Genomic DNA, 22,751 nt, shown 5'->3' with positions numbered 1-22,751 from the left:
GAAAATAATTATTTCTCGTGTACATATTTTAATTGAAAAGTTAATACTAACCGTAATATATTTAAAATATTATTTCTATACATAGTACGTATATATTATAGAGAATAAAATTCAATTTCACGATGTAGGATGAACATCAGCACAACATCAATATCGTGAGAAAAACTCGTTCTACGCCTACTTTAAGGCATTCCACGTAATCTACATAAACCTACATAAAAACTTACTGTGATACAGTAAAGCAAAGTTATTTATTTCATCAAAATGAAGCTAACCTCATTAACTAAGAGGCATTAATTAAATCGATTTACACCATTCGTATACAATGTGGTCGAAAGTAATGTAACTAAGGAATACTAATATACATAGATAGTATACGAGCATATTTAGTCGTTATTCACTTCATGCCATATTAAAATTAATAACAAAAGGACTTGGAAAATATCTCAATAAGGTACAGCAAAAATTTTATTATAAAGTCTAAGCATCGATAATTATGCTTCGTTCTAAATATAAACAGTCTCGGACATCACAAAGGTGTTCCTATTTACGAAGCTTCATTATATAATATAAAATTAATATTTCCCATAACAGGTTCAATTACATTTCACTTTTTCGATCCCGTCGCTAACAGAGGGACCACAGCCTTACTATTAAATGGCGGTCACCTTTATTTTCTTAGTAGAACGGCGCTTTCAATATTTTCTCGATTATTTCCTATAACAAGGAACTTAGCAGTTTGCTTTTTATTTACGCTTATTCTTGGAATATCCTTTTAACTTTTATTCAAGGACCGTTAATTAACATCATTAAAACTATGGCGCATCGTTATGTTCTGGATTATAATAATATAACTGTTCTGATTGTCTTGTTTTATAAAGATGGTTTTTAATATTTATCAAATAGAAGCATACTATTCTTATGTCAATGTTAAGTTCTTTTTCAGCAAACACACAGAGCAAACATGTAGTGATTTAAACCTAGAACTTACGAACTTCTTATACCTACGTATTGTCATGTGTTTATTATAAGATGATAGCGTAGACTTTAGTGTACAGAAAAGAATACTTCCACGTCTTCAAAGCACCCATAGTTCATCCATATTTTAAATACAAATACAATACAGTTACTCGGGACTACTTAATCAATATGAGCCGTTTATTTCAAAACAACACAAATATAATGTATCTGACACCATAACAATTGCGGTTAGCGCTTCACCACAGTCACGTTATACGTAGTTCATTAAAAAGCCATATAATTAATAATAAATTGAATTTAAATTGCGATATTTTAACATCGTGATATATTATGTGGTTTGTGATATTATAATAACCACCAAATTTCACCTGTGACACATTCATTGCGTATTAATACAATAACAATGGAAACTATACATTTTTACAATAATTTAACTTTAATAATTTAATTAAATACGAGTAATGCTGCAGCATTACTCGTATTTAATCGAAGTGGGAAAATATAACAACATTTTCTAGTCTCAAACCAAAAACGTTCGTATTCCGAGAATAAAGAATTCGTTATTCTAGGAATACGTTTAAAGTATATATTATTATTCGAGACAAACAAGAATTTCAACGTCTTGTATTAACGTAATTCTATTCGTATTCTACAAATAAAATAATTTTCCTCTACAAAAACAATTACTCATCATTTCAATCAACTCAAAAGCAATTCATTTTGCATGTCAAGTGTACGATAAAAATATCTTTAATATAGGTATTTGACAAATTGAAACATTTACATAACTCGAAAAATAAATACAATATCATATTAAATTGCAAAACGAATAAACAATGCTTTACTTGATTAAATACAATCATGTTTTGTCTGTGTAAGTTTTATTTATAAATATTTTTTTTTCTGTTTGTCCAGGTGACGGGTGTGGTAGGGCGAGCTGAAATGTTGTCGTCGGTGTTTTTCTTAGGCGCGCTCCTGTGCTATGCGCGGGCTGCCAGCAGACGACGGTATACAGGTAAAGTGGACAAATATTACATTACTAATTTACTAGGCTTTTAATACATGTTAAACTGTTTAAGGAATAAATCGCACTTTTGTATTTTTTTAAACAAAGATCTGAATACACTGGATTCAAAGGTGGTCATATTGCATATTTATGAGAAGTTATTTCGTGGTAAGGGTGGTAGTATCTACCTACCAAGTAGATTATGATCATGCTTATAATCTAAATAGTTAATAAAGTACAATAATTCGTGTTATTCTTAGGATAATTATTTTTTTATTCTAAAAACAAGGATATCAAACGAATCGTCATAACATTACCTCTCCCACATCCATTCTACTGCAAGCACCGCAAAAATCCGTTACAACAAGTAGGTAAATCTTATAAGAAACGTCAAATAACTCATGTATGAATTAAACATATCCAGAGTACATATGAATGAATGTCGGAACTTCGGTAGTGCTCGGAAAATAATTCAGTTCTAGATTGTGGAGTAGCAAACTGTACGAAATTCTGCGACTCGCAAGGGCGCTTGAACCAGGGTTACCAGTTAATGTAATTTCAAAATATACTACTCATATAAATGCGAAAGTTTGCGGCGTGGATAACACGTAGGTTTGTTTATCAGAGAATCACTTGGAGTGAACTATCTATTTAGATAGAAAAGATAATAGTGTAAAAAAATAGCTACTAACTACTACTAAAATAGTGTAATAAGTAAGAATTGAATAAATGAAATCAGTAAAAAAAAGACAAGACAAGAATATTTTTATCTTTGTTGTGTTAATAATGTGTTTAGTCGAGAAGGGTGTATAACATTTAAAACATTAGCGTAATCTGAGCAACCCTAGCTTATATAGGCATGTTAATTTATTAAGCTTACACGTGCAAATGTTTTGGGGCTTGAAATATAACCTCTTTTTGTATCAACTTCACGGGTTCAAAAACCTTCATAATTTATTTCACACGGAGCTCTGATAAACATGCTGAGAATATAGTTTTTCAACTTAAAATGGTTGTTTTTACCGAAAATAAAATGAAAAGGATGACTAAATATAAGTAATACGATATTATTTAAAAGGAACATTTTAAAAGAATACAACCATTGGTGAATTAAAATGTTCTAAGCTGAAAATTATGAAGATTAATACGAGACGATCAACTGCGAGTAAAGTTATTTTTGCCCAAAAATATCTCTATCAATTTGCGAAAATTCTTTTGAGTTTTTATCCACTATCTGTATAAAGAAAAGCCTTTATAAATTCTTCCTTAGCAACCCAAAATACACATTTGTTTATTTTTATGATAACTTTTTCATATATAATCCTTTATTAAATATTCACTTACACCATCACCAAGTCTTAAAGCGCAAAAGTGTCTTCATACAGGATCATTCGCACTAACTATTTATTCATAATCAAAATGGCTCGTGCTAAAAGCTTAGAGTATATAATATGATCCCACTGAAAACTCGACAAGAAACTATATATGTTGCTTATCTCGTAGAAAACGACAAGTTACTTTGCCAAACTTGTATTACCGCATATTAATATTTATACTGCATAAAGAGAAACAGTGTACATATATTTTAATAGTTTGAACGAAAATAACTAACTTATTTGTGCCGCGTGAATGAGCTTCGTTCTGAACTCAACTGTATTACAAAATCATAAACATTTACATCGTAACAATACAATAGTATTAAATATTGCTATAAATAATTTGTGTATTATGAAACATTGATCTCGAAATGTACGTATATATTCTCACATCAATCTATGTGAGAAATTATTCAATATTGAAATAAATAGATTTATAAATTAGATTTGAAAAACAAAAGTACCTTTCAATTCATATTCTGATTATTAGGTGTGATTGCCGTAGTGCTCTTGTAGATGACTCTACATTACCTACTCTACTCTGCAAAATTTATGAAATATAACTTTTTTCATACGTGGTATACGTATGAAAAAAGCAAGACCTTAAAGATGTCCTGAGCATTACGTACCTATCCAATTAGGTATCCTTGTTTCTTTTTTCATTAAAAAAAACTACTTGTATCTCCTAATGAGCTAGGCTTTATAGGATGTCCACTTTTTATTAAATGACGCACTCGACATGGTTTCTACCGCTGTGTATCAGGTTTCTTTATAAAATTCTTTAATTACTGTCTTAATTCGTTCAAAAGACCTGAATAATTGGTGTTCTACTTCTAAATTGGTGCTGATTAGATCTGAAATTTATTTTTCATTTCTACCATCTGAATAATGTGTTTCCTAATATAATTAAGTACCTACTTATATATGCGAATAGACATTAATAAATAATTTTAGCAGCTTGCTTATACATACTTTGATTTTTCTAGTAAAAACATTTAACTGCAACATCTGGGTATTATGGTTAATATTTTATTTAGTACTTGTCAGTCTTTTTAATCGTTAAAAATTTATTAAACACTTACTAAAGTAATTTGTTATTTTGCGCCGCCTAATGAAATTCACACAAAGGAAGGCGACACTGTGCTTGTATTTTATGTACCCTGTGGCCCGCTTACCGTTAAATAAAGTACAGGCTAAGGCCCGTTTTGTGTCGTTTGGCTACGTCGCTACTATGACCTGCGGTTAAATGGGTGATAAGCGCTATCTCTAAGAACTTTGAACCAAATTATTCGCAGGTTCAAAGAAACGACTTTGGCCTACATTTTTCGATTCTTTGTCAGCTATGTAAGAAGGTGCTCGAACAGTTTTATGGTATAACATGATGTAAAATAGTTTTGGATTAACCTGTGCCTATCTACGATGTTGGACTTAAATGATAGAGTATATCAGATAGCGATGATGTTCACGTAACGTCAGTTTATATCAAATCTTGTGCTAACTACCCAATCCAAACAATTTAATACAAACATTTTCCCTACACAAAACTTTTTATCTCCCCTTATTAAAGAGCGAGTATTTCAACGCAATCCTCGGGGGAAATTCTGTGATCATTTTTATTGCGTATGTTGAATTTCAAACCCCAACGGTATAAAACTAGTTTTATTAAAACATCCCGTTGTTCGATAAGTCAGATGTGGCCTAGTTACCATTTCATTGGACTCCGATACCAAGTTGAAAATATTGATTTGATGAAACAACATACATATTATGTATATATATTTCATGAAATAGTTAATAGGCCATCGATACAGTCAATAGATACTTATAATTGTTACAAAGTAAAGCAATACTAAAATACAATACTTTCAGAAATAACGAATGATTAACATTCTATTGTATAAGAAGAAATATTTTTCATAATTCTCAGTCGTAGAATTTTAAGTTAAATTTCACAATTCCCTTTCTTAGTAAAATAGCCTCAAAAATAGGATGACTTCATTGCTTTCTCGATCTTTTCGTAAAAGTAAAATTATGTTTTTTTATTAAAATTCATTGTTTTTACTCTCATTGTTCCAAATGTTTTAATGACTACGTTTTTCTCTATTCATTTGAATCTGGGCCGGCCTAGGTGCTACTAAGTTCTTTATTCTCTGACTCAATATGCCACTTTGCGCCGCGGCTCAAGGGAAAAAGCGACTTGAATTAGTACGAATAAACTGAAATGATTTATGAGAACACATTTAACTGTGACATTATCGGGGTGTTACATACAAATGTCAAGCGAATTTCAAATGCCATGTAATATCGAAGAACCAGTTTTGAACTTTAGTTAAATTAATTGTTATGGGTGTTTATGTAAAGGCGAAATGGCATCCAAGGCTCATAAATCCTTCTTTAATCGAATCAAATTTATAAAAACAAACTCAAGCCCAGTTCAAGTACTATGAAATAATATTTATGGTACTTACGTAGGTAAATCACCCAATTAGCCCACTCTCTAGTCTCTACAGGATAATGTATTGTTATGCATAAGGGCTGATTTTTCAATCCTGGGTTAAAACTTATTCGTCGAATAATGTACAAAACTACCATTTTAAAAACGTATTCTAATTGCCCGTATTTGACAGTTTACGTGACATTTTAATATTATCGTGTAATACTTTATTGGACGGATAAGTTTTATCCAAGCATTAAAAAATCGGCCCTAAATTAAATAATTATGTTTAAGTTATTTTAAAATCTTTCTTGCCTTTGCCTAGGACGTTGAATGTCAATATACAATTTTATTCTTCCTAATAATTAGCGTAGATACATAGTACAGACTCGAACTGACTTAACGTTTGTATGTTAGATATATAGAATTAGACTAGAGTAGATAATTTTTGAAACAAAAAAAAATCGCAGTCGGATGAAACCCATTAGAAAAGGAGGGGAATATGATAAAAATGTAAGGAAAAATAAATTACGGTCAATCCGAGTTTGGGAAGTAGGAGGGGGAGCTTTTAAGAGAAAAAAATGGTCTCTCTCGATTTCCGACAAAACTACAAGTCCTACGGAAAAAAGTTCAATTGCAAAGTTGTTGGTAATAAAAGGATCTACAACTTTTGTATTCACAATTTTTTCACATAACCTCAAAATTTAGGTGAAAAATTCAAAAAACCAAGTTTTTGGTTTTTTATTTTTATCTACTTCAAAGTTTATTGTTTTTCTACGAAATTTGGTGAAAACTTACTTTATTATGTCCCAAATACACTGTAATTTATTTGATTGAAAATATTTATTTTTTCGCCTTATTTTGAATTAATACCAAAAAAACAACCTAATTTTCAATCGAAAAGTCACCCGTCAAAATATCAGCTTTTTTCAAAAACTTGGGGTGCCTTTTATTCATTGAAATCTCTACTTTCATATGGTGTAAAAAAAAATAAACACCACCATAGTAAATGTTCTCAGGTAATGCATACAAACAGTGTGAAAATTAGCTTTTACTAAATCAGGCATACTTCTCCAACTACCTGAAATGATTATATCGACATCATTTTGCTTTTGAATATGCTGTAAAATATTAAACTTAGAACAGATAATTATTTTTCTTTTGAAATATTACCGAAAAGCCGATACAAGAGAAGATATAGTTTTTTTTTTTTTTGAGGGTAGGAGCAAAAAGTAGACACACGTTTTTTTGCGATCTCTAGTATTTAAAATTCAATTTTTCATACTAATACTTAGTTTTACTTTACCTGTATGTGTTAATTTTTGAGCCTTCACCCACCAGTTAAATCTCCATTTATAAATATCCATCAACTACACACTAGAACTTTTGTTTCACTTTTGGTACCACAATGGAATCTGTTAAACAATCCATGACAGACATGGCCGCTCTGTTCAATGCTAAAATGGCTGAATTTCAGCGTGACTTGCAGAATGTTAATAACACTAACAATTCGCAACCTGCTTCTACCAGCCCCACTTCAAAATTAGCAGCAGAATTCAACATTTTCCGCTCCTTCGTTGTAGCTTCTCTCCACACATTGCAATCACAAATTGAGTTCCTCTCACAGCAATATATAAAATGGGAGATGAGAAGTCGGAGGAAAATGTTACTTATACATGGAATACCTGAAGCACCGAAGGAAATTCCTGCCAACCTGGTATCCAAAGTGGTAATGGATCATATGAATATTCCACAATTTCAACAGGAAGCAATCTCCCGGTGTCATCGTCTGGGTTCTACGAAATCAGATAAGCCCAGGCCCATCATTGTTAAGTTTATAGATGTTTCTTTAAGAGATACTATCTGGTATTCCAAGACCTCTCTAAAGGGCAGTGGTTATACGCTCTCTGAATTCCTTATAAAAGAAAGACATGATGTTTTTATTTCTGCAAGAGCTCGCTTTGGTGTAACCAATTGCTGGACTAAGGATGGGTATATTATTATTCAAGCCTCGGATGGAAAAAGACATAAAGTCACAATGATGTCTGAGCTTGACAGCATTCCTTCTACTGCTGCGGGTGCCCCTGGTTTGGCCACAACTTCCACAAATGTACCACATAACTCTAAGCAGATTTCAAACGTAAGACCCAAGAGGTGCGGCAAAGGCAAGTAAGAACTCAGCGTTTCTTTACTTCAATTTTACTTTATTTTTTTCCAAATTAGTTTATACATTTAAATTGCTTTGACTATTGTATTTACTTTTTCTTTCTCGTACCGTCTTCATTGTACCGTCTTATCTAGTCTCTTGGTTTTATTACTGCTATGCTAGCTTTATTTTTTTTTTTTTTAAATACCCGAATTTATTTTAATCGTTGACCGCTACTTTTAATTTTGTTTTACCTTGTTTTTGTATAATTGTTTATTAAGTACCCTTTTACTGTCAGTCCAAATTTGACAACTGACATTTTGTCAACGTTCATTTTTATATAATTTTTAGTGGCGTGGATGCTAGCATTTTTGACATATCACAGACGGTTAACGATCAATGTTTAGTTTTTGTTTTAGTTTTATTCTATATTATTAATAAGATGTAACTGGTGGCAAAGGTTATGTTTGATAGATTTTTTTTTTTTTTACATTGTTTTTTGTTATATTTTATTATTCGTAAATTATTCATTCTATAATAATATATTATATATTTTAATATTTATTGTATTATATTACATATATTATGGCTCTTAATTCTAGTTCAGATAACGAAAGTTTTATTTCACTTACTTCAAATAGTGATTGTTCAGAAGACGACAGTTTTCATAGTTTAACTTGTTCTCCTTCCCCTTGTATTTCTAACCTCTTCTCTAATGTTCATAACTTAAATTTCGTACATATAAACGCACAGAGTATTCCGGCTCATTATCCTGATCTCCTTGCTACTTTTGACTCCAACCCTGTTCATGCAATTTTAATTTCCGAGTCCTGGCTTAAACCCTGTCTTCCTTCTTCTTCCTATAGTATTCCAGGATTTAATTTGATAAGAAACGACCGCGTAGACAGAGTCGGTGGAGGGGTAGCTATATATTTACGTACACATATTCCTTACTCCATTATTAGTTCTTCCCCTCAGCCGCCACCTGGCGATGCGGCTGAACATCTTCTTATTGAAATTACTTCCTCGAATACTAAAATCCTTCTCGGTGTTTTTTACTCCCCCAACCTTACTGTTAATTATTTCCCATCCTTTGATCATATCCTTGAATCCTTCTCGCCACTTTATAAACATGTTATATTTATGGGAGATTTTAACACTTGCTTACTCAAGGGTGACCATCGTAGTAAAAAACTCTTATCTATTCTTGATTCCTATAATTTTAAAGTCCTTCCTTTACAGGCTACTCATTCCTCTCCCAACTGTACTCCATCTCTCCTTGATCTTGTCATTGTTTCCTCACCAGAGCATGTCACCGAGCATGGCCAGTGTCCGGCTGACATGTTTTCCTATCACGACCTCCTTTTCCTTTCTTACAAGATAAAACCCCCCAAGTATAAACCAAAGATTGTCATGTCACGCAATTTTGCTAAAATAAATGTTGATCGACTTTCCGAAGACGCTAATAACATGGACTGGTCGGTTATTCGGTCTGCTGATACTATCGATGACAAAGTGTCCCTTTTTAATTCTTTAATTCTGCAACTGTACGATTCACATGCACCATTGCGTCCTGTTAAGCTTAAGCACTTGCCAGCTCCTTGGATGTCCGATAACCTAAAAAAACTTTTACGAAAGAAGGCTCGAGCAAAGGCTAAATTAAAGTCGTCAAACACGGATATTAATCGGGAGAAGTTTAATATGATTCGAAATCGATGCAATACGTTGTGTAGGGATGCTCAGAGACAGCACATTGCTAAATCCGTTGACAATGGTGATCCGTCAAAAATGTGGAAATTCCTCAAATCCCTAGGAATTGGTAAATCCCCACCCAATTCTTATCCTAGTTCAGTTGATGTCAACAACCTCAATTCCCACTTTTCTAATCCTTCTTCAAATTTCCTTCCAAACTTAAAACATAGTACATTAAATTATCTTAATACCTTACCTCTTCCCAGTTCTCCTCCCTTTGTATTCCGTCGGTTCACTGAGGACAGTGTTAAGAGAAGCATGTTGTCAATCTCCTCAAAGGCAGTTGGTAGTGACTGTATTGGTCGAAGCATGATCATCCCTATCCTTTCCATCATTATTCCTATTATCACCCACATCCTGAATTTTTCTATATCGACGGGAAAGTTTCCGAGTGATTGGAAAAATGCTCACATTGTCCCTCTTCCCAAAAAACCGAATCCCTCTATATCATCCGATTTCCGACCGATTGCTATCCTGCCATTTTTATCCAAGGTCCTTGAACGGTTGGTACAGGAGCAACTTAGTATTTTCCTTAATCATCACAAACTCCTTAATCCTTTCCAGTCAGGTTTCCGACCAGGTCACAGCACTACTACTGCACTGATTAAAATTACAGACGATATTCGCCGAGGTTTCGACAACAGGGAGCTTACAATACTCACACTGCTAGATCTGAGCAACGCTTTCAATAGTGTCGATCATGATGTATTGTTAGCTGTACTACGCTCTCTTAATTTATCTGCCTCGGCCATAGACTGGGTACATAGTTACTTGGAGGGACGTCGACAGCGTGTGCTGATCGAGGAGCTTTCTTCGACATGGTGCAATGTCTCTGCTGGCGTTCCTCAGGGTGGCGTGTTATCTCCCCTCCTTTTTTCCATTTTCATCAACACAATCTCCACTAATATTGTATCATCCTACCACATGTATGCGGACGATTTCCAGTTATATAAACATGCCTCTCTTCTCGAACTACCTGAAGCGATTTTACAAGTTAATAGGGATCTTGCAACTATTGTCAAGTGGTGCAAGAACTATGGTTTAACAGTTAATCCAACAAAAACTAAAGCTATTATATTCGGAAGTAGGCAATTAGTCTCAAAAATTGACTGGACCAATTTACCTAATGTTATCGTTGATGATGTACTTGTCCCTTATTCCACTCAGGTTAAAAATTTAGGCTTGACGCTCGATCAAACCTTTTCTTGGGACGAGCAAATCAAACAAGTGCAAAAAAGGGTATTTTCATCTGCATTTTCGTTACGGCGCTTACGGAACTTTCTTCCAATCTCTACCAAAATTACGTTGACACAATCTCTTCTCCTTCCTCTTCTCGATTTTTCCGATTCCTGCTATCCTGATATTTATGAATATCAACTGGACACCCTTGAGAAGCTTCAAAATTTCTGCATAAGATTCATTTACGGTTTACGCAAGTTTGACCATGTTTCAGAGTTCAGGAAAAGGTTGAACTGGCTTCCTATTCGTTATCGCCGGGATACTCACGTGCTTCATCTCTTATACTGTATACTATTTAGCCCTAAGACTCCGCCGTACTTAAAAGATAAATTCAATTATTTAAGTTCTAATCATTCTATCTCGCTTCGATCTACTAATCTGTTATTATTAAGTACTCCTATCCGTAGTTCTAACTTTTTTAATAATTCCTACACAGTGCGCGCTATTCAGCTGTGGAATGCGTTACCTGAAAATATCAGACGTGCACAATCTCTCTCCTCCTTTAAAAAGCTACTTAAAGACTATTACCTATCCCAACAGTAGCTTCTTCAATTTTCTGTTACTACATATTCTTTTTTTTTCCCTTGCTTTCCTGTTTGCCTTCTGAAGCCAATCATTGTTTTATTCATTATATTTACCTATTTGAGTTTTATTTTTATTTTTCTTTTATTTAGTATGTGTATGTATAGGTATTTATGTGTATATGTATTTATATATATATATATATATATATTTAATATTATATGTATTTGTAGTATTGTATCTATGATATTGTATTTGTTTATTTTTATGTAGGTGTATGTTTATATAATTATATATTTATTTTTGTTGTTTTTGCATTAATACTTTGTTTGTATTTTTGCACTATCCCATAATCTTCTTGCATTTCCTCTCCCGCCAGGTTGCCTGGTAGAGATTGCTGTTTAGCAATAAGGCCGCCTTTTGGGCAAATTATGCTTTTGTATTTCTACTTCTTTTTACATACTATTGTTTTCTCATATTTTGTTCAATAAAGAATTATAAATAAATAAATAAATAAATAAATAAATATAGAGTTCGAGAAGTGTGCCTGATTTAGTAAAAGCTCATTATCACACTGTTTGTATGCATTTCCTGAGAACATTTACTATGGTGGTGTTTATTTTTTTTACACCATATGAAAGTAGAGATTTCAATGAATAAAAGGCACCCCAAGTTTTTGAAAAAAGCTGATATTTTGACGGGTGACTTTTCGATTGAAAATTAGGTTGTTTTTTTGGTATTAATTCAAAATAAGGCGAAAAAATAAATATTTTCATTCAAATAAATTACAGTGTATTTGGAACATAATAAAGTAAGTTTTCACCAAATTTCGTAGAAAAGCAATAAATTTTGAAGTAGATAAAAATAAAAAACCAAAAACTTGGTTTTTTGAATTTTTCACCTAAATTTTGAGGTTATGTGAAAAAATTGTGAATACAAAAGTTGTAGATCCTTTTATTACCTACAACTTTGTCATTGAACTTTTTTCCGTAGGACTTGTAGTTTTGTCGGAAATCGAGAGAGACCATTTTTTTCTCTTAAAAGCTCCCCCCTCCCACTTCCCGAACTGGGATTGACCGTAATTTATTTTTCCTTACATTTTTATCATATTCCCCTCCTTTTCTAATGGGTTTCATCCGACTGCGATTTTTTTTATCTTTTCATTATTTTTAAAGGCTTCTACCCCAGTCTAAATATGCAAATACATATTAAGAAACTGTATGTGTAATGTATTTTTAAATAAACTATTTCTAAATTTTAACGTTTATTCTTTTTTTTTACAAAAGCAATCGATTTATTTCAGATTGGCGCTATGTAGCAGCTTGCACAGTTTGCGTGGGAGTCGCGATGCTATGCAAGGAGCAAGGCATCACTGTTACTGCAGTGTGCGTTGTATATGAACTGTTTGTTGCCCAAAAGGTAATTACTAATTAATATCGATGGGATTTATCAACTTCATTAAATTCGGATGATTATCAATTCTATTATAACATTTTCAAACGAAAGCAATGTGTATCTATAATTTATTTTTATTTAACTTTATCTTTTATAAATATAAACACTTCGATGATAAACATCAACCTCATAGAAACTGAAATGATCTTACATAGAATGAAAACTAAAAATAGTGAAACACTTTTTATCTAACAGAGAGAGAAATCTCCTACCTATACTCATAGATAAAGGAAACTTAAATGTTATAAATATTAAAGCATAAATCTTATAAATAACTATAAGTATATCAATCGTATCTTCTTTCAGCGGCGACTAACTCCAGGTCGTTCCTGGCTAGAGATCTGGGGTAAGGGCGGGTGGGGTTGCGCGTGCGGTGAGGCGGCGCGCAGGGTCACCACCGTGTGTTGTGCAACCCTGGCCTTACTCGCTGCCAGACTGCACGTGATGGGCGCTCAACTACCCGTGTTTACGAGGTTTGACAACCCTGCTGGGGCAGCGCCTCCGCCGGCTAGGTGAGCATCTCAAACTGTCCATTTTTTTGTTATTCTTGTTGTATTCTTTTTGTGTTAACAAACTACTTACTACGTACAACGTTAAGCGAGCAAACATGTTTATAATTTTTATTATTATTTCTCTGTTAGTGATTCAAATGTAATCTTTTTGAGAAATAAATGTCTTAAACCGTAAACTGTACTAATATTGAAAGGGAATTTGTATTTTGGTATGCGAAAAACTGCTCTAGCGATTTTAATTTTTTTGTGTACTTTATGAACGTTACTATGGGTAGGGTTGCCACATCGTAATTTTTATAGCTTATTTGTGTAATATCATTGAATATCGCTGTAAAATATGTTAACACATACTACCTATAATACAGTTTTATTGCTGTAACAATTCACGATTTTTTTTTTAACATTTTAAGTATTTTGTGCACTACACAATAGTATTTTTTCTTCTAATGTAAGTATGTTTAAATTTTTAAGACTGAGATAGAAAAAAGGAACTTATTACAAAATATCTGTTTACAACAAATCCAATTGAATGCATTATTCTTCTCGATAAAGCTTAAAGCTACCGATGTTTGCCAATATACGTTTTAAATATGTAAAACTCGCGTGGATCAGATTTTCAGCGAGATTATTATTTAATATTATAAACCATATTTCAGACTTCTCAAAAACATCAAATAAGATTTATAAGATATCCTGTCAGTCGAAAAGACCTGTTACTAAGTTCTTCATTTTTCTTCAAATATTTCACATAAAATACTCAATATTTTTAATAACCTATCTATTCATTTGTTCACATATCACGTACAAATGGCTCAACGGATTTATACTAATCTTGTTATACAAGTAATACGTAAGTTGAATACTAAAATCCACGTAAACCCGGAAAAACGAAGTAGCACTAATTTTAACTTACATGCAAGCTTACATACTCATAAATGCGCTAAAAAACGTTAAACATTCACAGCATTGAAATGAAATTTCTAACTTTTGTTTTCACGTAAAAATATAGAGGTTGTTTCAATAGCCAGTGAATTGAGGTCTAGATTGTTCAAGAGCTGAAAGTTAAGACTATTCATTACAAGTGGAATTAATTTTTACTTGAACTAGTAACTGGGGCGAACTGACCCTTTGTGACGGTTACAATAGCTGTAGCTAAATAACTTTACTTTTAAAAATACCTAAATAAATAACGGTGTTTTTTTTCGAGTGTAGGTGGGATTGTTTTGTCTATATGGAAATAGATTGCGCTAATTGTTATGAAACTACGCATTTACGTACTCTCAATATAATTCCACTAGACAACATTCCTTAAATATATTTTTGGTTTAAGAATTTGAGTAACGTTAGAGTCAGGTAACATTTTTCGTCCTACATTCCCATGTAACAACACCGCTCTTACTAAATAGAACTATATAAATTGTGAATTCACTATTCTGCAGTTTATGCTTACCAACTCCTTAAGCTATTCCTTTTCTTCCAAATATAGGTAAAATAACCCTGTTTTCATTTCCAGACACCTAACCTTCGCCTACTTACCAGCTCTAAATGCCTGGCTACTAACATTACCAGAAGCCCTTTGCTGCGACTGGACCATGGGCACAGTCGCTCTGTTACGGTCCTGGCGAGATCCGAGGAACTTGGCCACTTTAGCACTGGCCACCTCGCTGGTAGCGGGAGCTATACATGCGCTGAGGACGAGGTCATCTGCGCTGTCTATGGTAAGATTCATTGCACAATAGTTTTATTGTGTAGCAAATTGATCTTAATGTATTTTCTTAAGGAAAGATAACTTCATACCTGAACTAGTTCAAGTATGAAGTTCAAGGCTCCTAAAACTAATACTAACATTCATATGATATTTTCCAAGAATTATGTGACGTGCATGCGGCAAATTTAATAACGATTCATCATTGATTGTTATCAAAAACAGTAGTATAAGTTTTCAGGCTTATTTTCTTAATACATTTTGTAGATAAGCGTGGCTAATTACAGTTTCCTTTCCTTTCCTAATAATGAGGTTATGTTGAACCAATTTCTGTTTATTTAAATCCTCATTATTCAACTTGTAAAATACAATCACTAATTCATTCTACTTTCTTTCAGGGTCTAGCCTTACTCGTCCTTCCGTTCTTGCCAGCGTCCAACCTATTCTTCCCAGTGGGTTTTGTAGTAGCAGAGAGAGTATTATACATGCCTTCAATGGGCTGGTGCCTGTTAGTGGCCCATGGATGGAGGCTTCTAGCCAAAAAGAGAGCCAAGCTTGCTGCATCTACTCTTATATTCCTGCTGCTAGCTTTCAGTGCCAAAACTTATGTCAGGAATTGGGATTGGAAGACTGAATACTCCATTTTTGCGTCGGGTCTTAAGGTAATTAATATTTTCTTGATATTTTTGCTTAGAAATCAAGTTATTTCTTTTTTAGTAGATACATAATTATATTTAATAAATCCTCTATGTTAAGAATGTTAATCCTTTTTTTTTTCTTAAGTTTAATTTTATGGTCAAGCAAAACAAAGATCTTCTGAAAATGAATAGTAAAAATATAATAGTAGAGTCTTTAATGGACGGAGTTAATAATTATTTCTGTAGGTAAATCGCAACAACGCAAAACTATACAACAACGTGGGCCACGCGCTCGAAGCGGAAGGTCGCTATGGAGAAGCGTTAGAATTCTTTAAAACAGCAGTTAACGTCCAACCCGATGACGTCGGAGCTCACATTAATGTGGGCAGAACATTCAATCATCTAGGAAGATACCAAGAAGCCGAAGACGCTTACGTTCAAGCCAAATCCCTCCTCCCAAAAGCAAAACCAGGAGAATCCTACCAAGCCAGAATAGCTCCAAACCATTTGAACGTATTCCTGAACTTGGCAAATTTAATATCCAAAAATGCCACAAGACTAGAAGAAGCGGATATGTTATATAGACAAGCGATTAGTATGCGAGCTGATTATACTCAAGCCTACATAAATAGAGGGGATATTTTAATTAAGTTGAATAGGACTAAGGAGGCGCAGGAAGTATACGAGAGAGCTTTATTGTATGATAGCGGGAACCCGGATATTTATTATAATGTAAGTTCTTTTGTATTTATTGCATTGACTTTAAAGTTCAAATCCAATGTTTTGCTCTTTACAATAGCGATCGACTTCGATTGTGTAGACTCAAGACTTTCAGAAATAAGCGACAAGACTTCTTTTGAAATTTGAGTTAAAACTTTTTTAACTTTTTAATGTGTTGTATAGCGTTGTATATTACAAAAAGTTACTAGTGGAGATAACAATTACCAAAATTAAAATTTCATCACATCCCTATTAGTTATTCTATTTTACCCGTATCACCATTTTCCTAATTTGTCATTATTACAGTTGGGCGTAGTGCTCTTAGAGCAAGGCAAGGCATCCCAAGCCCTAGCGTACCTGGACAAAGCCCTGGAACTGGAACCAGAACACGAACAAGCGTTACTGAACTCTGCGATACTGTTGCAAGAGTTGGGAGCCGCTGACCTGCGGCACTTGGCTAGACAGAGACTATTGAAGCTACTTGATAAGGATGGTAAGGCATTGACTTAAATATTGTTGATTTTTGACGTGACAACGTCTTATAATTCGATAGCGCCGGCTGCACGCACGAAAAAACATGACTCATGCGGCGTTACCTCGCTCTGAGGCGTTCCATGTAAGGCTTGAAGTGCAAGCGAGAGCGCGGAACGAGTAACAAAGAAGCACAATCGGACGTTGTCACGTTCAACTATCATCAGTAAACCGACTTACAGACAACCAATTTTTTTAACATAATAATAGTCTGTATTTTCAAAATGTTTTATCCTTACTTGCGCTGGCAAATATTGTGTTCAACAAGGATAGTTTTAGAGGAAAGTTTGAAAAACTTAATTTCCATCTATTCGAACCCGTTCTTGCAACAAACGAGTCCACGGAATTCTATTATATTTTATACTGAATCTTTGGGTGCAAAAATTAAACGTCAGTCCAATGATAATTCCATAAAAAATATTTTTTATTTATTACTAGCTTTTACTTGACTTTTAACTCGCGTATTCTAAAGAAATTCCCATGGGAACGACATGTTCCATCTGGTCAGAGTAGCCTATGTCACTGTGGCCTCCTAACTATCTCGATATACAAAACATATCGTAAAATCTTTGTTACCTGAAAGACAGATAAACAAAACCCTTTCGCATTTATAATAATCCATATAATATTATAAATGCGAAAGTAACTCTGTCTGTCTGTCTGTTACTCAATTACGCCTAAACTACTGAACCAATTTGCATGAAATTTGGTATGGAGATATTTTGATACCTGAGAAAGGACATAGGCTACCTTTTATTGCGAAATATGTACCACGGGCGTAGCCGGGGCGGACCACTAGTAAATAATAAATAAATATTATAGGACATTATTACACAAATCGACCTAGTCCCACAGTAAGCTCAATTAAGGCTTGTGTTGTGGGTACTAGGCGACGATAAATATAATATTTAATATATACATATATAGATAATAACACCCAGACCCAAGAACAAATAATTGAGTTCATCACACAAATATTTGTAAACCCGGTACCGTCGGCTCAGTAGGCAGTTACTTTACCACTGCGCCAACCGCGTCGTCAAGATAATACGAACAAGTACATTTATTATTATTATCCCTTCCAGCAACAAACGAGCGCGTCCATTTCAACCTCGGTATGGTTTGTATGGACGAAGGCGACGCAGAATGTGCGGAAAGATGGTTCCGAGCCGCAGTACATCTCAAACCAGATTTCCGATCTGCGCTATTCAACCTGGCTTTACTACTGGCTGATAGACGCAGGCCTTTAGAAGCTGCACCGTTTTTGAAGCAATTGGTCCGACATCATCCGGATCATGTGAAAGCCTTGGTTCTGCTGGGAGACATTTATATTAACTCGGTGAAAGACCTCGATGCAGCAGAAAGTGTAAGTATTTTTTATCTGTGCTATTTAACCTCGCTCTACTATTGATAAGCCGCAGCATTTCTGAAACAACTATTTCGACAGTATTTTTTACATCCAGACCATGTTAAAACAAGCTTAAAATAAATGCCTCCAGATATACATTAACAAAAATATCTAAATGATCCAAATTCGACTTCATCCTTAAATTGACAAAAACCATTTCTAAACCATTGAGTTACTATGTACTACGGACTAGAGAGGCCATCGCTACTACACTTTTTCTAACACTAGTTAGAATCAATCGTCTCAAACCATTTTTTTTTGTTACATTGATTGGTTTTAATTGATAACTTTATTCATTTTTTTTATATTGGATTTAATTTATAAGTAATAATAGGCAGAATATTTGAAAATTGTATGACTCACTAGCCGCCCCGCGCCGCCGCGCTTGTCGCACAGATTTTGTTCGTGGTGTCCTCTCTATAATAATACCTCAATGTTCTAAACACTAACTAATATCTACATTACAGTGCTACCGCCGAATCCTCGAGCTAGAAGCGGACAACGTGCAAGCGCTCCACAATCTATGCGTAGTTGCCGTCGAGCGCGGCAAGCTCGCCGTAGCCGAAGAGTGTCTCACTCGAGCTGCAGCACTCGCACCACACGAACACTACATACAGCGCCATCTAGCGGTCGTACGCGCCAGAATAGCAGCTGTCTCTCTCCCACACGCCAAACCCACCGCACCCCCCGCTGAAGTTAAAGCGAGATGGAACTATATCCCCCAACAACCTCCCGACCCACACGAGACCGACCCTTCATAGCGACATCGCGACTAACATTGATATTCGAATGATATTCTTTTGCCTACGTTTGTATAGAACGCGGTTTCTAGTTTCTTATGTCAACGTTCGTGCCGATGTCTGATTTGCATTTCATCAGGGTATACGCATTGATTTTCTGAGCTACGCGTTTTTTATATTACTGTGTTGTTCCAAAATGACCATTGATAACCGGCGTCAATAAATTATTCGAGTTGCGAAAGAGATAGCGATAGAACTTTATCGATTACTTATTCGCTCATGGCGTACGAGCGACCATCTTGTTATTTTTTATTGATGCTGGCGACATTTAAAAATAAAACATTTGAAAATGGAACATTATTTTGATCTCTAACGTTCCATAATTTGCATTTAATAATATTTTTCTGCATTTAGATTTTGTATAGTATCGTATATTATGTAGATATTGAAAGGAGCTTTCTTCGTTAGCCTGTATAAGTGTATACGGTACGATGTATATAACATGGAAAATGTAATCATATTATAATGTATTTTGTCTAGTCACCAACTTTATTTGGCCATTTATACTCGAAATTTACTTTAAATATTATGGTGATAGTTTATAGCTTCGTTAGTTTCTAGATACCTCAAGGTAAATATTAAAAATTGTCTATTTTATATTGGACTGTTATTATTTCGTTCTAAATTATTTTATATGGTGCAAGAGAGAAATTGTATAATTTTATTTTATAATGCTTGTGTACTTTATCCGAATGCAAAGAACATTCAATGCATTTAATTGTCATGTTAACTTGATTATTTACCTTAAAGACAGTTTTATTTAAATCCTGTATAAACCATATTTAATTAATCAACATTAGAATTAATTTTTCATGAGTATTGAACAAAATTTATAGCTTTCATTCTTGCACCTTATTTAAACGATATGTATATTTATTTTGACCAAGCATCAGAAGATATTACTTCCGTTTGTGAACAATTAACTGATTTAAGATGCATTTATAGGTACTGACTACATAAGTATGACAATATAATGTACGTTAATTCTAAGTTATATTTATACCCTGTTTTAAGATTTGATGAAATTTAGCTATTTATGTATACTACTTTTCTTTCATTTGCAACCGCAAAATAATATATTTAAAAGTAAATGCAGTTCTTTGAACTTTACGGTCACCATGCTATATATTTTTTATTTTTGTGTAAATTTTTACGATCAGATTTCTTCTAAAATGTAGTGTTAACTTTGATGTGTGATATTAACTAGTCCCCATTTTATAAAATGATCAAACTTTAAAAACAAATATTATGTACTACCTAAAAATTTATAAAATTCTCAACCCCAAATCAAATTTATATGAGAACTAACATTACTTGACATTTTATTAACGGCCTAGACTTTTGCTCGTGCAAATTTACAACGGTTATGAAGTAATGATGCGAAAATTATAAAAAAACTTGAAAACATTCTATTAATAAGTCCGCTTAACGTTTTTCCTTGATAACAATTTATACCCATCCCCTTTATTTGGAGCATCCAAAAAATAAACATTGCAATCATAACATTTGTATTTTGTACCTAAATCTAAAAGGCCTTCCTATTGTGACTGTGTATAGTTTAAAGTTTAAACATACTTGATAGTGTTATTTTCATAAAACGCCAATGTTATGTAAAATTAAGGTGATCGACCGTTATTAGAATATGTAGATGTGAAAATGTAATGTTGTTAATGTTTTAAGATACAAAGTACTTTTGTAAAAACTGAAATTTTTTACAATGTCTTGAAACATTTCCGGTGGGAACTCCGACGGGAGTAGGATTCGTAAGGACCCCGAATATTATATTTGTCATCAAAACATTTATTTTTATAAAATAAATGATGTTTCAAATTGAACGCTTGTTTTCTTTATAAACCCCTGCCCGATTTTATGAAAATGAAATAAGTAGGTATGAACATACTTTTTTAGAACCAGGGCAATGATGAATGAACAAAGATAATAAGTTACTTAAATAACTGGCTCGCTTTCTATGAGAGAGAAAGAGGCAGAGAAACACACGCACGCACACTTACAACAGCTAAAAGTGTCCTTACAACTTTTGGTCTTAATATTGTCTAGCCCCCTTTCGCAACGCGTGCTATAATATATTATATCATCACGCTAAGACCAACAGGAGTGGAGCACTGCGGGTAAAACCGCAGGGCACAGCTAGTATTAAAATAAGTAATAAATAAAATCCAAGATTATGGATTTGTGAAAACTAATCTGGTTATATTTACATATTAGTGCATTCCCGTATGTAGTTATTGATGATAGTAATAAATCAGTTTATTGTGAGTCATACTAAAATAATAATCGTCTAAGATCCGAATATAGGTCGACCTGCACCGACGTGATAATAGAATGAGACCAATTTTATAATAAATGTAGTCTATTAAAAAATGTATTAAAGATGGGTTGACTGAAAATATCCTGGGAACTTCGTTCCAATAAATCATATCATGCCTTAAAAAATGTTCCCGTATATCATGACAATAAAATATGAGCGTACAGTGTTGAAATTTGTACAAATTCTATCACTAGTGAATTCGTTCGTTTATTCTTCAATCTGAGCTATACTAACAAGGAGAATCTACGGGAATCGAAGATATTTTAACTAGTTAACTGCTAACGCCTCGCGAGTCCCATGCAAGTCGACGACGACGCGAGAAAAACGGCGCGAGTGGTGTGCCACCATGTAGGTGCTCGAGCGTGTGTTGCGTCCTCATAGGTGGTATTAATTTGTTTGTTTTAGTTTTTTTTTTAAGTATTGAGATAAAAAAAATTAACATTTCTGCGATATTGCATTATTGCGCTGTTAGAATTACATGCACCCCTTTTGACAAGCGAAAGTATATAAAGTCTCAAAACCTGGATATTTGTTTAACGTTAGCAGTGTGTTGAAATAAGATTGCTTAGGCACTCCATTTTGTCAAAATTTGGTCTTCTTTCCAAGGCTTTACTCTATTCATAGCAAGATTCACATATTTTATGTCCGTGATTTGAAAAAAAATAGTGTAAATCTCGCTTTGCGTTATCAGATTTATTATTACATATCAGAAAGCTCTCAGACCAGTAATCACCCGTCCGATTAGGGCCCTTCTGGCCTCCTCCACTCAAGCGACAGCTCAAGCCGAGGTTCGTGGTCCCCGTCAAGGGGGGACGCCCTTGTGCATGTCGCTACCAGGGTGAACCTTCATTCCACCCCGCGTCCGCGTTAAAATGTAGAAGCCCTTCTGGCTAACATTGAGACACACCACACAAAAAAAAAAAAAAAAAAACAGTAATCAGGTAGCTGTGCATTGGTATCATATTATCTAGTCTCTGTTCCTCTAGTTTGTATATTAAATAAGTAATCAAAAGAGCAACTATGAAGTTTCTTGCCAGTTCTTCTCCATAGATACTGCTTTCCGAATCGGTGGTAAATGTTAAATGATCTGACGATTCAAACGTGCTTCTAGAAGTCTAATTGAATAAATAAATGTTTGAGTTTGAAATACGTTGGAAATTACACTATAGCTTATACTAGCATTATAGGGAAGGAAGG

The 22,751-nt window shown here is 33.9% G+C and overlaps 2 protein-coding genes across 2 annotated transcripts in view; both read left to right on the top strand.

Annotated features, from left to right (window-relative positions):
* Tmtc3 (Transmembrane O-mannosyltransferase targeting cadherins 3) overlaps positions 1 to 21,060 on the top strand; it is a 135,010-nt gene extending 113,950 nt beyond the window's left edge. Inside the window, exons 4-12 of the mRNA XM_089704540.1 lie at positions 1,897 to 1,996; positions 12,760 to 12,875; positions 13,218 to 13,423; positions 14,937 to 15,141; positions 15,527 to 15,790; positions 16,013 to 16,498; positions 16,793 to 16,979; positions 18,103 to 18,383; positions 18,893 to 21,060. Coding sequence (XP_089560666.1) covers positions 1,897 to 1,996; positions 12,760 to 12,875; positions 13,218 to 13,423; positions 14,937 to 15,141; positions 15,527 to 15,790; positions 16,013 to 16,498; positions 16,793 to 16,979; positions 18,103 to 18,383; positions 18,893 to 19,186 — 2,139 coding nt within the window. The 3' untranslated portion in view covers positions 19,187 to 21,060. The remainder of the gene's footprint in view (positions 1 to 1,896; positions 1,997 to 12,759; positions 12,876 to 13,217; positions 13,424 to 14,936; positions 15,142 to 15,526; positions 15,791 to 16,012; positions 16,499 to 16,792; positions 16,980 to 18,102; positions 18,384 to 18,892) is intronic.
* On the top strand, positions 7,010 to 7,980 carry LOC149482104 (uncharacterized). Its single transcript, XM_089704541.1, has one exon. The coding sequence runs from the start codon at positions 7,206 to 7,208 to the stop codon at positions 7,968 to 7,970; it is 765 nt and encodes a 254-aa protein (XP_089560667.1). The 5' UTR covers positions 7,010 to 7,205; the 3' UTR covers positions 7,971 to 7,980.
* Positions 21,061 to 22,751: the final 1,691 nt, after the last annotated feature.

Source organism: Colias philodice, chromosome 15 (genome assembly GCF_061535455.1).
Source record: "Colias philodice isolate Cphi_HAF_F1 chromosome 15, ilColPhil1 Martin Lab GWU primary, whole genome shotgun sequence".
In the NCBI taxonomy this organism is placed as follows: Eukaryota; Metazoa; Arthropoda; class Insecta; order Lepidoptera; family Pieridae; genus Colias; species Colias philodice.
Note: the sequence above shows the minus strand (reverse complement) of the source record. Positions and strands in the feature narration are given on the sequence as shown.